The 16,978-nt window shown below is 33.9% G+C and overlaps 1 protein-coding gene across 1 annotated transcript; it reads right to left on the bottom strand.

Annotated features, from left to right (window-relative positions):
• Positions 1 to 60: 60 nt before the first annotated feature.
• On the bottom strand, positions 61 to 7,784 carry LOC130644363 (TNF receptor-associated factor 3-like). The gene is made up of 6 exons (XM_057449930.1): positions 7,626 to 7,784; positions 3,921 to 4,071; positions 3,182 to 3,329; positions 2,949 to 3,107; positions 2,317 to 2,469; positions 61 to 1,049 (listed from the first exon to the last, which is right to left on the bottom strand). The coding sequence occupies exons 2-6, from the start codon at positions 4,067 to 4,069 to the stop codon at positions 156 to 158; spliced, it is 1,503 nt and encodes a 500-aa protein (XP_057305913.1). The 5' UTR covers positions 4,070 to 4,071; positions 7,626 to 7,784; the 3' UTR covers positions 61 to 155.
• Positions 7,785 to 16,978: the final 9,194 nt, after the last annotated feature.

Below are 16,978 nucleotides of genomic sequence, written 5' to 3'. Positions count from 1 at the left end.
AAAAAGAGATTCCTAGTTAAGATTTTAACAACCAAACTTTAAATAAAATAACAATTCAAATCTAGATAAAAAAACTTGTTTAGTGTGATTCATTGAAACTAGTTCTTTACTTTTTTTATGATCATGTTTTTACATTCAATATAAAGAGTCGTGCTTTACCCTACTACAGTTTCAATAAATATACTGTTGCCTATAATATATTTTCCAGATTTTAACTCATCAATTGTAATAAAAGTGGGACAGCCAGCAGCAACATTCATTTCGCGAACAGGCTTTTGAAAGCTGGTTGAAGTACGATCAGGCAAAAATGTTTCTCTAATATCTAACCCTCTCACATCATTCGCACTTAACAAGCGAAAAGTAACCTTTTCACGGAATGGCCATTCCAACAAAGCATCGTATTCTGATCTCATGAGTACGAAAAAGAGAGATACGTGTGAATCTCTTCCAATTCCATCTCCATTCAGATAAAGCCTTGTGCAAAACTTATATCCAAATTTCTTTGTGAAACATGGAGCGCTGTGCAAGGCAGTCACTTTGCCATCTACTGCTTGCTTCATTCTATATTCGAGATTGTCAATCTTCCAAAGCATTCGACCATTGTAACATGTGTTCTCTAGCAGCTGTTGACGCAAGTCTAAATCTGACAAATTTGAGCTTAACATTGTTTGGCTATTATCTAATCTTTCTACTTTTTCATTACACTCTTTTAAAGCTTGGGTTATTCCCTCAGAAGTTGGATTTTCATGCTCGTTAACTTTTCTATCCAAATTGTTCACTTTTTCCAGCACCAACAACATTTGCTCCTCGTACTTTTTTTGAAGTTTTTTTACATCATTTTTAAGTGAATTTACTTCTTCTCTTTGATGCATAATTGCTTGCTGGTCAAGTAGATGTCTCTCTTCTAAAACAGCTATCTTGTCGCTACTCTCCTGCACTGCTTTTTGTAGGGTAAAATTGTCGTGCTGAAGTTGTGAAATTGATGTCACTGTAACCACATCATGTAGCAGATGCGTCTCATTCTTATGATCAAGGACTGATTGTCCACCCTAAAAAGTAGAAGAAGGTCAGAAAGATAAGTTTGAAACAAAACAGGGGACTGCATGAAACTTAATAACGTAAAAGTGATAAATATAAATTATTTCTATCAATTGCGAGCGTTGATATTTTGCTTTTGTTAAACAAACAAGTTGCTGGATGAAAAGAAACACATTAACTTGTTAACACACAGGCACTATCTCTGCAACTTTATACTGCAAATATGTTGGGTTCCTTTTACCAAGTAAAGCGCTTTTAGACGGTGAGTTATTGTCCACCCTAAGAATACTTAACGAAATAGTTACTAGTGTATTGTATAGAAAATTATTGAAAAATTATTATTAAATAAATTACTAAAAATAGTTTAGTTTAGCTATGAATAAAATTTAAACGTTTTTGATTTTATTTAGCAAAAATCACAATACATGTGGCTTCAAATTTAACAACTTGTACATAATTAATCATGGTGTAAGGATTCACTTTTAAATAGAACGAGTTGAATGAAGCTTTGGCATAGCTAAAGTTGGGTTCCCACTGCAGTTTAGTGTGTTTTAAATAGGCTTTAAATGAGATTCTAAAGTTAAAACATAATGTGAATGTGTTTGTGCTTTCCTGTTTCAATCACAGAAACATAAAACCTAGGATCAAAAAAAATTTTGATATTGTTTTTTGAAGTTTGAAGGCGCTGATAAATGCAGAATGAGTTACAACGATTTTGGGATTCATTTTGCGAATTTTCAGGTTAAGAGAGAACAGAAAAAAAAAGGTAGTCAAAAACTAAAAACGAATTTTTTTATAACTTTTTTATTTCCACACTGTGTTTATTTCTCTCCATAAATCATAATTGATGCATGTTTTTGCTTTTAAAACACAGTGGGAGTGTATTTTTAATGTTTAAAACACATTTAAAATCTATATTATAATGCCCGTATACGTCTGTCTGTCTGTCTGTCACGCAAAATGGTAGCTTAGCTGCGCAATAGCGAGAAGCACGCAATGCGGTATAAAAAGGACGGGCAAACCCGTGGATTTTCCACGGGCTAACAACTAGTATTATAGGTTTTCTATTTAAACCCCAGTTAAACCACAGTGGAAACCAAGTTTAAAAAACTCAATAGATGAAAAATAATCTATTAAATAAGCCATAGTGTATTCGAACGTATATAAATTATTACAATATTTTATTTAGTAACTTAACGCAAATAATTTATTGTCTTTATTATCTATTTGAAAAATCAGCTCTTTCTATATGCAGATATGATGAAAAAAACAATCTACCTTGTAATTGCAACCAAGAAGCTGGTATACACAGGCTTGCCCATTCCTAATGTTACTACATTCCAAAAGATGGTTTTGATGCCCATCTGTTAAACCCTTTCCACAATTCATTGGACACATTTTTGGTCTATCTGGGCAAATAGGTTCATGCTCCTAAATGAAACAAAAAACATTCGTTTGATGGCAACCATTGACCAAATGCAAAGGAGGTAATGGAGTATTAATAAACAGAAAATCAGAAAATCAAGTGAAATAAAATAAAATAGATTGGGGAAGGAAAAACAGGGGAATAAAGGTGCTTTTTTCGAATCTAATGATTTAAAAAATTAAAATTTGTGCAGGAGTCTTTTTCACTAAATGGACTTGCCAGTCATTAAAATATTTATTTATTTTTATTTCCTTGTTGGTAACTTTTTCTTGTAATTCAGAATTACCACAAGAGCGGAGTTTTGTGGAATTTGATTTTATCAATTGGATGAACCTTTACTTCTGCCTTGTTATTCCTATTTTTCACTTAAAAAATGAGTTAGAAAAAAAGAAGAGCGGGAGAAGGGGGGGAGTAATACTAAATTAACCCCTAAAATTAACCCCTAAAATTAACTTTAATATCAGTTAGGGCTAAAAAAACATACCTGGTAGAGATCATGTGAAAGAGTGATACCACAGTAAGGACAGTGGATGGTTCTTTTGACACACAATTGACGCTCATGAGTTGCCAAGTCACGCCTCAATACATCTTCGTTACATTTGGAGCATGGCACGACATTGAATTCACATTCTTCAAAATGTTGCTAAACAAGAACGTTGCAAGTTGAAAAGTTTTGTCCAATGCCTACGAATACAATGGTATAATCTACACATTTACCTCAAGTAATTTTATAGGACCAATCCAGTTACAGTTATTACTTTTGTTGGTGCAATAACATTCGATTTCACCAATTTCTTTGTCAGCATATTTATCTTTAAAAATTTCAGTTGGTTCTTCACCATCAATTGGACACAAGCCAGGTTTACTGTGCAAAAAAAAAATCAATATTAAAACATAATTTTTTTATTTTATTGGGCAAATGTTATGATTGGTAAAGCAACACTTCATTAAACACACAGAAATAAACACGGTAACTCCTTTAAGGGTGGATTTTTCAAGATAAAAATACAACATCAAAAATTTGTTCACTGAAAGCTAAAAAAAATCAATAAAATTAATTTCCTTTTTCAGTAAAAATAAGTTTATACAAAAACTATATAGCATCATCAAGTAAAGGTTCTTGGGGCATCACAGCTTTTACTAAATGGTGGGCTGTTGACTCTAAAGGAGACACTATTTCAACAGATTAACTCCTTTCTTTTATATATCAAGGGCAATCATTCAAAAGGTAAAGAAAATTGTTGATAAACCTTCTATAAAATTTAAGTACGGACGTTTGCCCTAGATTAACAAAAGTTTATTAGTCATGTATGTTTGTAAAAAGAAATTTAATAAATATATTTCCCAATAGGTAGTTAAATAGTTGTCATTCAAAACATGAATGATATTATACTACTTATTAGTTAAAGGGAACCCTGATGTGGTAGAACATGGGATGTTTTATATAAGATTTTACCGGACAGCTTCGTTGTAGCAAGTGCTACAAGCTCTTTCACCACGACTTGTTTGGATGGTGTTTCTCAAAATGAGTCCACACAAAGCGCAAATCAACCGTACAGGAACCTGAATGAGTGTTTGTATGTTATAGCCTTTGCTTGAATCCATATCTAAAAATAAAACAAAAGCCTACATCAATTCCACAGTAAAAAGTTATAAAATTGATAATTATACACCTGAGTTCGCAGGTTTTGTCATTAAAAGCAGTTTTAAGTGTGCTATTTTTTCTGTAGAAACATCTTACATGAATAAGTTCTTTAATGTAGCTTTACAGTTCACAAAATTCACAAATGGTGCAATTGATTAAGTGGTGTGGTTAAAAACAGGTCAGAATTCCCAATGTTGGTAATTTTGGATAAATATCGCTTAGCATTACCAAATTTACTTCCCACACACAAATGGCAAAATCCCAGGAGTAAATTGTGAAAAATTCAGCATAGAAAAAACTAAAAATCTCTTACATTGTCTGGTAAATATATGTATATATATAACACAGGTAAGTATTAATACTTATCTGACGATGTAAGAGTTTTTACTTACGAAAAGCTTCATATTTTATTTGTTCATTTTAGATGTTCTTATTTTAATAAAGAACATTTCATTTTAAATAAATATTATTACTACAACTTTTTATAAAAAAATTATAGTTTGAAAGTTGCAGGATGTTTTGTGTATGTATAAGTCAAGGTGAATTTTGAAAAAAATCTACTATAAACAGAGAAATCAGTTAATGCAAGTTTTTGCCTTCTCTCCAAGAGGTGCTAACAATAATGAACATACAAACAATTTGATTAAAGGTAATGTCATCTTTCTGATGTAATTGTTTTAGTGCTGAACTTTCAAAATGCTACTTGTATTAGGTAAGCTATGGAATCAATTCCTTAAATTTTGGTTAAAAAGGAACTCAACCCAAAATTCACATTTAAATAAAAGGTCTGCTTAAAAAACAATAAAAACAAGAAACCCTGCAGCTTAAAGATTTCCGCGATTAGCAATAATCTGAAAAAGTACTGAACTGTGAAGAGGACTGAGTAATACGGGGGAACAAAATCATTGAATATTCTAAAATTTTAAAATTCAATTTTTGATATTATTGTAACTGTAAATCATAGCTAACTTAACTAACATAAACTTCGTTTCTCTATAAGAACAATTTTAAAAGAAAAATAATAAACCTGAAAATTGATGAACAATAAAAACAAAATAAGAACAACGGCAAGGCTAAAAATTTATCTATTTTCTCTTTTTCTCTGAAAAACAACTTGGAAAATATCTTTAAAGGTGGAAGCATATTTTTTTTTCTTCTACATAACCAGTACGAAAGGTTATTTTCAGACTATATATTCTTATTTTTTCTTTTATAACACACTGTCACGATTTTATAGCTATAATATATTATCTTTCACCAAAAATATTCAGCCTCAACAATTCCTCTTTAAATTAAAATTCACGAAAAATTAATTAGTTCTGCTGAATACAGCTTTAGTCTACGTGCTTTTTATAGCTATAATATATTATCTTTCACCAAAAATATTCAGCCTCAACAATTCCTCTTTAAATTAAAATTCACGAAAAATTAATTAGTTCTGCTGAATACAGCTTTAGTCTACGTGCTCGCAAAATTGTACAGAAGGAAATGATGTAATTATTACGGGAAAACGTTAAAATAATAACATCAAAGATGGTGTATTATAAGACAATCTTCATTATGTTACAATGCATGATCTTTAACTTTCGATAACATATGAACTTTAAAATAAAGTATTGTTCATTGGATAATAAAAAAATTTGTTGCACTGTTAGGCTTTCTATTGGGTTAAAACACATTTTAGCCCTGTTCTCAGAAAAACATCTGTCAAAACGAGGATTTAGGCTTTAGCCTGGATAAGTTTCGGCGTCCAGCCTAGCTGCGCTGTCTCTATCTATCTATCTATCTATCTATCTATCTCCTCAGGCGATTTTGAAGATTCCACCTTAGCTGACGGAACTTTACCATTTTCTTTTTTACAGGACGGTATCGAGCAAGAAAAACCAACTGCTTATAACAGACCAGCAAGACATCGTTGTACACTAAAGTACTTGGATGTTTATTAATGAACTAATAATTAATAGATAGTGACTGAAAGTTAACAGACACAGGGTGAGATGATGTGATGTGAAGTTATTGTTAATATTGCGATTTGTGTTAATTCTGTTATTATCTTTCAGTAACCAATACAATAGTATTAGAGACTGATAAAGCCTTCAAGTTACCTCATTAAGGTAAGAATCATTTAATAGTTATGTTTATAAATATTTAGAGAGTAGGTGATTCAAAGCCTCTTTGGCTGGGGCTCGTCATTGAGATTTATGCTGGTCTTTCTAAATGATTATATATGATCTGAACTGAATTCAATGATACAACTCCTAAACAATACAACTACAAAACAAAAATAGCCTGGCATGAGTAAGCTAGTTAGGCGGGAAAAAAAATTGATGTGGCTAGGGAACTGGTACTGACTCTTTACCTAAAGAACTGGTAAATTTTTAGGTCACATGATTTAAGGACTCGTAAAAAATGACTCGTAAAAAAGACTTCAACAACCTCGCGGTTGTTGAAGTCTTTTTTACTCGATTTTGCTTGTGTAAAACTTTTATCGAATTGTGGATGCTGGATTCCAAAAAGCACAAGGAATAAATCCTGATCTTTATTATTACCAGTTCAAATCCGTTGATCAGAAATGCAAATTCATTGTAAGCGTTTTTTAGCTTGAACATATTTATGTAAGGTTTTGGTAAAGCGTTGGATCTTTTAGTTTTGTTTCCAGTGCTTCTCACAGAAATGAAATCGATCAAGGTAGAATAGTTCAAATGAAAAACACAAGAATTACATTCTGTCTGTTTTAGTCAGACTGACTAAAACAGCTAAACAAAGGGGTGCCTTCCATATTCATGCTGCCACGCATAATGTTGTGGAATGTTTTTTTTTTGGAGGGGATCTACCAGGCAATTCTTGTTTTAATTGACGAAGTAATGTTGACATTACTTTGTCAAACAAAACAAGAATTCTGAAATATAGTAAGTTCCAGTGGAGTTTTCAGATTGATGCTTTACACCACAACCAAAAAAAATTATTTTCAATTTTAAAAATAGACGCTGGCTTTTCAGCCAAAATTTGGAACACTAAAAGGTCCCAATCTTTTTTGCCGTTTCATGGCAAATCTGCACCCTCGTGTTAAAAATGACACCCAGATGAAATGCGTGGTAAGCATGGATTATGGAAGGCATCCCAAAGAGCTGACATCGCTTCCATTATTGTCCAAATCATTCCCCAAACTGGCCTGATCTAATGCCGAACTTGCCCGAGCGCCCCCAAGATTTTTTACCGCTTTAAAACAAATCAGCACCCTCATTTAAAATATACAGATAAGGGCTTTGTTAAGCTACTTACCACGTCATTTATCACATTTTATACCCTTAGGAGATAGTGTACCAAGCTATAGTTAAAAAGTCATACAGCGAGCAATGTTGTCTTATCATCATTAGCACAAAACAGTACCAGCAAAAGAGCCACCAGTTTACCGTCTAATATATATAATGGACTTAATTCAGATTATTCTACAGTCCACAAAATAATATCCTTATTATTAAAGTTTCAAATTCTAAGACGGAAAATTTAGCTAACCTGAAAAACATCAGCCAAAGTCGTCGAGGTGACAAATTTTATGACATGATCCTCACAAAGTTAGGTCTCCACAAAATCTTTGTACACTTCATTATTCCGTTATAGTTGCTGGCATTTGGGTGTTTGGCCCGACTTGGTGCATGTGTACGACGCCGATGAACAAATTTTTGTGCTGTACTGAGAGGCGCATATTTAAATGATTTCGATTTCCCTCTCTTTTATTTTAAACATCCGTTTTAAAAGCTTTTTGGCTTTAAAATAGTAAGTTAATTGAATTATTATCAGTCGTGAAATTTAGATGTGAACTTGTTAAAAAACTTTGACTTTCTTGGGGCTACCATTGTCCTACTCAGGATATGACATAAAGTACACGACCTGGAGTACACGCTTCGCTTTGGATGGAATAGGTAAAGGGAATTTCAATTTCCAGCGGGAAATACCCTTTGGAATATCTGTCTGTGCGCGTACGCGACCAACAAAAAATCACAAAAAATTATTTTGAGATTAGAATTCGGCGGAGGTTAAAGAGGCGCTGTGATAAAGAGATGCAGGTCGTGGGTATAATAACGTTAGTATTTTGCAGAACAACTTATTCTGTGAAGCCGAAAGCGAATAAGAAAGCAACATATGTCTGTCTGTTTGTCTGTCACACAAAATGGTAGCTTAAAAATATTATAAATATTATTCTTAACGAAGGTACTTTCTCTAAAAATAATTTGTGTAAAAAAGCCTGATGATGACGTTAGGAGTGGAAAAGCAATACTATCCTCGCAAGCAAGATGGCAATAAAAAAGTTTTACATCTGAGCAGAACTAGAATGAAATAAAGAGATTTTAAACATCAGGGGTAAATTTTTCACACATTCCATGAGCGCCGCGGTTAGCGTGCAAAAAAGGTACTCGCGTAAAAATAATAATATCTTTTATACTTCTTGATAATTGTTTTAAGTTTGCCTAAGTTATCAATCTCTTTCCAAAATTCTTAATGTCATAATATGTTTTAACACCCCCAGATTAAATAGGGTTGAAATTAAATACTTGGGAACTTAGGTTGCTCCACTCAAAGAAAGCTCCGGCTCAAGCCGTGACATGTATTATAAATACAAACAATACTTATTAAGTTAAAAACGGACAATAGGGCTAGATTGTTGGAACTAATTAAATTCAGTGTGAAATATTGCAGCTATTATTCTACTAGTTCAAATGTAAATATTAAATTTTGTGTCCAGCTAAGTGCTTTCATGACGAAGTGCATAAGATGTACCGATATGTGCGCGATATACCTGGATTTGTTGTAAAATAATTAAAGCTGTTTTAACTAATGTTGCTGCAATACAAATTCTACTTTTATTAATGACAACCATTTCATACCAGATATAACACATCTTGATCAACATCTTTGATAGGCGACCTACTTTGTGTCCCGCTAAGTGCCTCAAATTACAGAGTCTGTTGTAGCGAAATTTGCCAAGTAGGATTCAAAACAGTCAAAGGCAGCATCCTGATACCAAAACACCATAGTTTTTTAACAAAATTTTATGATCAACAGTGTCAAAAGCTTTTTTAAGGTCAATGAGCACAGCACAAAAAAATTTATGTTGGTCAAGCTCAGTAAGAATAAAATCAAAGACATCGACTACTGCAGTTTCTGTGAAAAAGAGTTTTCGAAATCCCGACTGTCTGTCATTCAGGAAGTTGTGCTCAGAAATAAAGTGAGACATTTGCTCATGCGCTAAGTTTTCAAAAATTTTCATAGGAATTGGCAAAAAGGAGATAGGCTGATAATTAGTAGTATCTGTTTTAGGCGAGACCCTTTAAATCTACCAACATTTAGGTACATAACCAGTAAGTGAAGATTTGTTGAAAAGACTTGATAAATAAATACTTAAAACTGACGAACCTGCTTTTAGCAGTCGTGAACCAATTCCGGCCAAGCCTGTAGCTTTATTAAGTTTTAGTAAACTAACAGGTGGATTAACATTAGTAGTGTCAGAAGAAAATTTAGAGGTTAGTTTGGCACCAACACTGACAAAAAATGAATTGAATGTGTTGGAAATTTCTTTTGGGTGAGAAAATTCTGTACCATCGTTTTATCGAGGTAGTATTGCCTGACTTATCAGCAACCAATTTTTTTAGGGTTTTCCAAAGTTGTTCAGACCGTTTTTGAGAGTCCTGCAAAACGTCATTATAGTATACTAAATTTTGAGTCGATTTTTGAGACCTATTACTGGTTATTGGTTCCTTTTTTTGTTTGAAAGCGTCCCAGTCTTTGATGGATTTTGTTTTTGATGCTTCCCGTTTTAAGAAGTCCCTTTATTTGATGGCTATTAATAATTCATTAGTGACTCATGCCTCCACACGGCCAGAAAATCAATGTGTTTTGAAAGGGGCATGTTTGTCAGCCACTGTTTTAACATTTTTATTCAGTTTCTCACATGCTTCATCAAGGTCATCATAATTATTAAAATATGAACAGTCTAAATTCCTGAGTTCCTTCAGAAAAGCCTCTTCACTAAAGTTCTTGTAGCTACAAACCTTTATAGTTTTAGGTTCAAATTTTGGCCTTTTGAATTTTCTGATCACATAAACTAAATTGTGATCACTGATGCCTAATACCATGACACCAGTTTTAGAAATACAAGAACTGTTAGAAAGTATCAAGTCTATAAGAGTGCTACTATTTTAAGTAACACGAGTTGGCTCCGTAATATGTTGTTTTAGGAAAAGAGTGGTGCATAATAGATAGTGACTGAAAATTAACAGACACAGGGTGAGATGATATGATGTCAAGTTATGTTTATAAATAGAGAGTAGGTGATTCAAAGCCTCTTTGGCTGGGTTTCGTCATTAAGATTTATGCTGGTCTTTCTAAATGATTATATATGATTTAAACTGAATTCAATGATACAACTTCCGAAGTTTCAACCACTGCACATCTTATTATATGTCTTAATAAACTGTCTCAAAAAAAATTTGGGTTAAGTTTACCTTCACTCTATAATAAAATACTCATAAAACAGGAAATAAATTATGTATAAAACATGAAACAGGAAACAAAATTGTAACTGGCCTGGCATGAGTAAGCTAGCTAGCCGGATTATATATAAAAATTTTGATGTGGCTAGGGAACCGGGACTGTCTCTTTACCTAAAGAACTGGTAAATTTTTAGGTCACATGATTTCGACTACCATGCTACCGTGGCAGGCTCTTTTCAAAATAACTCTTGTGCAAGGTTGTTGAAGTCTTTTTTACTTGATTTTGCTTGTTTAAAACTTTTAGTGAATTGTGGAATAAATCCTGATCTTTATTATTACCAGTTCAAATCTCGTTGATCAGAAATGCAAATTTTTAATTTGAATATATTTTTGTAAGGTTTTGCAAAGCATTGGATCTTTTAGATTTCTTTCCAGTGCTTCTCACAGAAATGAAATTGATCAAGATAGAATAGTTCAAATGAAAAAAACAAGAATAATATAATAAGAATTCTGAAATATAGTAAGTTCCAGTAGGGTTTTCAGATTGATGCTTTACCACAACCCCCAAAAAAAAATTAATTTTAAAAATAGACACTGGCTTTTCAGGCAAAATTTGGAATACACCTAAAAGGTCCCAATCTTTTTTGCCCTTTCATGGCAAATCTGCATCCTTGTGTTAAAAATGACACCCAAACGAAATGTGTGGTAAGTATGGGTTATGGAAGGCATCCCAAAGAGCTGACATCACTTCCATTTCATCCAAATCATTTCCCAAACTGCTCTGATCTAATGTTGAACTTGCCGAGCGCCCCCAAGATTTTTTACCGCTTTACAACAAATCACCACCCTCATTTAAAATATACAGATAAGGGCTTTGTTAAGCTACGCGTCATTTATCACCTTTTATTCCCTCAGGAAATAGTGTACCAAGCTATAGTATAGTTAAAAAGTCATACAGCAAGCAATGTTGTCATATCATTAGCAGAAAACGGCATACCAGCAAAAGAGCCACCAGTTTTACCGTCTAATATATATATGGACTCAATTTGGATTAAAATTGTTTTCTTCGCCATAGTAGGATTATTTTATAAAAGAACATATAAAATTTACAATAAAATACACGAAGCTTTTCGTAAATAAGAAATAAGTAATGTTACCTGAAGATGTAAAGTTTTATTTACGAAAAGCTTCGTGTATTTTATTGTAAATTTTATATGTTCTTTTATAAAAATAATTTAGAATATTCTACAGTTCTACAAAATAATATCCTTATTATAAAGTTTTTAATTCTAAGACGGAAAATTTAGCCAACCTGAAAAACATCAGCCAAAGTCGTCGAGGTGACAAATTTTACTATGATATGATCCTCACAAAGCAGGTTTACACAAAATCTTTGTACACTTCATTATTCCGTTATAGTTGCTGGCATTTGGGTGTTTGGCCCGACTTGGTGCATGTGTACGACGACGCTGAACAAATTTTTGTGCTGTACTGAAAGGCGCATTTTTAAATGATTTCGATTTTCCCTTTTCCTTTTTTCTCTTTTATTTTAACATTCGTTTTTAAAGCTTTTTGACTTTAAAATAGTAAGTTAATTGAATTATTATCAGTCGTGAAGTTTAGATGTGAACTTGTTAAAAAACTTTGACTTTCTTGGGGCTAACATTGTCCTACTCAGGGTATGACATAAAGTACACGACCTAGAGTACACGCTTCGCTTTGGATGGAATAGGTAAAGGGAATTTCAATTTCCAGCGGGAAAAACCCTTTGGAATATCTGTCTGTGCGCGTAAGCGACCAACAAAAAATCACCAATCTTACATCAAGATAGACAGTTAAAACGAACAATAGTCCACTATTATTTTGAGATGAGAAATTTGTTTGTAGTAGGAAAGAAATGTTTTCTTTACTTCCGTCGGAAAATAAGGGGGAAAGATTTATGGAGAAATGTTTAAGCTTAACCACTGTGTTCGATACACCGTGAATGCGAGGTTTCCTGTTTGCTGACACTGTTTTCACAGAAAATTATTTTTAAAAAAAAAAAAATCGGTATTGTTCCACTTAACTGTTTAAGTTATTATATCTAACATTTGCCTTAAATCAATTTTAATACAGAGTGGAAGGACTACAAATCGAAAAGCGTGCACCCTAAACTTTAGTCCGACGCAATGGAGAGTATAAGGGGGGGGGTGGGGTTGGTGCCACATTCTGACAATCATTTTGGTCGGCGTTTTGTCAGGTCGGCCAACATTTGGATGATCTAGCGATCATTTTTCGGTGCTGCTACGTCACATTGGCGTTCGTTTTCGCCGTTGTTTCATAACCCGGCGGTGCCTTCCGTTTAAAGCAGTGTCAGTCGAATTTCGCTATATCCAATAAATCTATTGATAATAGCGCCTTGCTCCTTCCTGGCATTTTAGACTGGGACAATGGGGTACTCGACTGAAGTGCCACATGAAACCGGGTCGCTCTGTAGAGTCAATTGACCGGTTCGTTCTAAACGAAAATTCGGCGGAGGTTAAAGAGGCGCTGTGTGTCTGTCTGTCTGTCACACAAAATGGTAGCTTAAAAATATTATAAATATTATTCTTAACGAGGCTTTGACGAATTTTTGACCGACGCCTAATTTTGGACCGCTGTTGCATTTCGTTCTTCAGAGCTCTTATGGAAACGGCAATTTCCCCTCAAGCGACCATTCAAACACCAACAACTGTGGTGCTTTATTGTCTCTTAAAGTCGCGCTGTGCAGCCATCGAGAAAAGGCAAAGTCAGGGGTTGAAACGACCGCTCGGGAAATGAAACGCCGAGAAGAACACCTCCATACTTTATTATACCAAGAACACCTCAGTTATTGATACATCGGCCTAAGAGACCACCAGGTCATAGATAAAACGGCCAAAATCAATGTCGAACGCGCATAGCACCGCTGAAAGACGACTGCTGGGTCATTGAAACGTCCACCGAAACGATCGCTGACCAGATAAAACTTCGACTAAATGGAGAGAAAGGGTTAAATCATTTGCTGTCTAAATAATGTATGCTGTGAAGTATCACAATTTTAAATTTTTAAAAAATATTACTAGTTGTCTGTATTTAGTTGCTTTAAATTTCCGTAAACTTTGTGGCTACCGTCCTCCAGGCTGTTTTAATTTTCTTAGTTTCTATAACTTCTTTTTCCATTGGGTGTTTCCACTCTCCAGTGGAGGATTCGAAGTATCGTATGTAGAGAAAGGATGTCGTGTTGGTAAAGGGTTGACCTGAGAAACTAGGCATAAAAAACCGACCTGGCGTAAGCGGTCGGTCATTATGAAGGGCCTGTTTATAACGAAAAGGTTACCTCTCTATATACATCTTTCTCGATATGTTTGTTGGCCATGCTTAACAGATTTGGTAAGTGATCGATAACAAACCACGTGCGATGATTAGCAAGGTAAAAAAGGAAAGGGAAAAAATGTACTGTCTCGTTGCTAAAGAAGACTAAGTCACGTGATTTCATGGGTAAATATAGTTGTTAGGTGAAAGGCACCTGTAATGGTGAGATTTTAATTGGTTGAGAGAGCACCTCCTGACCTCGGGTATGCGACGTAATGTACAGTTTGTGCGTAGCAAGTATAAACAAGGCAGAGGAGCCGTGCTGGAGATGTGAAACACGCGCACCTAGGGGTGATCTTGATGAATAGAAAACTGGGCTAACGACCAAGCTAGCGTGTATGTACAGCGCAAACAATTGCTAAAAAGTGCACAAGGGTAGAGTCTTCACTATAAAGGGGTAAAGGAAATGGTTAGACAACAGAATTGTTGCCTACCCTCCTTGGTCTAACCAGTGTTGTTTGATATGGGGGTGAAGTAAATTAATTTTTTCAATCGATAAAACGTTTCCAACGCATAGCTGTGGTAAGAGAAAGTATTTTAGTACTTTCATGGTGGCCTATGTAGATACAAGAGTAAAGGGGTGCACATTTGGAGCCCACGACTGTGTCATAGATTTATTGGTAATAATCATCCATGAGATTACAACAGTTATGTTTTAGGACAAAGTCCATCATTATTTTAATAGTATTTAAAGGAGGAGTTTCTGGTGGAAGGATGTCTTTATTTTTTGATAGAGTTTCTAACAAAACTTTCGATGCCTTCATCATGGGGTATGTTAGTGTAGAGTGATACTACATCAACAGTAACTAAAATAGTATTTGGAGGAATAAGAGGAAGTTCTAGAATACTTCTGAGATGATGTTTAGTGTCTTTTATGTAAGAAGGTAATGACTTCATGACGGTTTGCATATATGATCTGCTGACATGCTTTCTGTTAGAGAGTCGTTAGCTGATACCATGGGTCTAAGGAGTACATTAGGTTTGTGTATTTTGGGTAATCCATAAAAAAGTGGTGTGCGTCGAGGAGTGGTTGTTCTAAAAAAAATTAGCAACTTCTCTTGTTATTCTATGTCTGGAATATAAAAAGTGAATAAATGTTGATATATCATTCGCAATCTGAAGAGTAGGGTCAAAAGGTAACTTTTTGTAGTATTTTGTGTTCTCAAGTTGGCTGTTGACTTTAAAAATATGATCAGTTTTATTCATGATAACAAAACTGCTACCTTTGTCCGCTGGTTTAAATATGTTAGGGTTGTTTTTCAAATTTTTTGACAGTGTACTTTCTTATGACAAACTGTGGGACAGAATTAAAAGTATCCTCAATTTCACTTTTTATTCTACCTTGGAGGAAAGATTCTACGGAAATATTCGTGAAGATTATGATCTTGGGTAGGAAGTGGACTCCAGTTGGAGGGTTTTTAAGCCTTATCAGGCTTAAGTTGCATGAGAGAAAGTAATATCACAGACCTTTTGAATAATCAATTACAAAAGTGGATGTGGTTGGTATAAATTTTAATACTTTAATAAGAATATTTTCCTCCAAATGTGACAATTTTTAAGAGGATAAATTTGTAGTTAGTCGATTTAAGAAATTATTTTTATAAATTTTTTTTTTTTCTTACTATTTCTATTTTGTGCTTAGTCACATGGCTGAGTATTTCTTGCGTTCCTTATGTTCAAAGTAGATGTCAAGCATTAAAATGTTATGTTCCAGCGCTAGTTAGATCCCATTCCATTTTAACAAAATGAAACTGTTTAAATCTTTTTATAATTAATTGAATTTGTAAATATGGGCCTTTTCATTGAGATCTTAGACATGGAAGGTCGGGAATGTAATGACAAAATTAAAATCTGCAGGTTTTAACGCCGCAAAAACGGTAAAAATAATTTCTAAATGTTTCACTGAAGTAAAAAAGGCAGTCATTTTGTTCCGCGAAGCGTATTGATAAAGGATGTTTATGTCAGTGTTCACGGGCAAGCTTGTTATCTGTTTTTGTGACGATAATAAAGACGATATTAATAAATCGTCTTGGCCATAGTCTGAAAATATTTTAAAATAATGGTGCGCAAACAGTGTATTTCAACCAACCCTATTCCAAGGGCTCTTTTTCTCTTTGTGATGATCGCGGACGGTGGGGACAAGGTTGTATTTCAACATTTTTTCATCCAAAGTATCTAGCCTGAGACGGAAGCCAGGGCTTAGCTCAAGCACGATTCCGCTCAGCCGGGACAAGGCAAATTGTTTTAAGAGGCCAATAAAGCTAGTGATGATAGCAACGTATAATACATTTATTAGACATGTCACTAATAAGGCCGTTTCACATTACAGAAATATATTGAATCCAATATATTGGAAATTATTGATAACTATTGAAAAATATTGCCTCAATTAATTGACATAATGTGAAACCAACTTTTGAGACACGTTCGAAAAAACATTACGCAATCGCTTTCAATACTTGTCAAGACTTTTTAATTCAAACACGGTTTGAATTAAAAAAAATATGGCAAGGGAAATTCTTTTGTTGTGAGAAGACTCTATTGTTTTCCGAACAATAGAAAAATCGAATCAGCAAAGTATTCGAAATTTGTCTGTCTGAAATAAACAGTAAATGAAACATACGATCGAAGATAAAAGATGGAGCAAAATAACATTTATTATTTTGAAAGTCAGCCACACGATTTTGCTACGAATGATCAAATTCTATTTCCTCAAGCTACGACGCAACAGCAACATGCCGCACATGTCTTCACTCAGAGCTCACCAAAACCAACCTCGTCAATCTTGAGCCAAAACACACAAATATTCGGTCTTTGCAATAATTCGAAATATTTTCCAATATAATGAATTCAATAATTTTCAATTGATATCATTATTCATAAATATATTGCTGTCAATATTTTTCTATATATTGCTGTAATGTGGAACGGCCTATATGGTTAATTCCAAAGGTGTAACAGAGCAAAGCTCACATGTTTTCCGCAAAAATTATAAAACATTAAAAA

The sequence above is a fragment of the Hydractinia symbiolongicarpus genome, chromosome 5 (assembly GCF_029227915.1).
Source record: "Hydractinia symbiolongicarpus strain clone_291-10 chromosome 5, HSymV2.1, whole genome shotgun sequence".
NCBI classification, from domain to species: domain Eukaryota; kingdom Metazoa; phylum Cnidaria; class Hydrozoa; order Anthoathecata; family Hydractiniidae; genus Hydractinia; species Hydractinia symbiolongicarpus.
The sequence above is the reverse complement of the archived record's forward strand: the minus strand, read 5'-3'. Positions and strand labels throughout refer to the sequence as shown.

Excerpts from the sequence above, each read along its gene's own strand:
- LOC130644363 (XM_057449930.1), bottom strand. The coding sequence starts at position 4,069 with ATGGATTCAAGCAAAGGCTATAACATACAAACACTCATTCAGGTTCCT. Across the intron at positions 3,108-3,181 it reads GTCCTATAAAATTACTTGAG|CAACATTTTGAAGAATGTGA; the intron begins GTAAATGTGTAG and ends GTTCTTGTTTAG. Across the intron at positions 2,470-2,948 it reads TTTCACATGATCTCTACCAG|GAGCATGAACCTATTTGCCC; the intron begins GTATGTTTTTTT and ends TGTTTCATTTAG.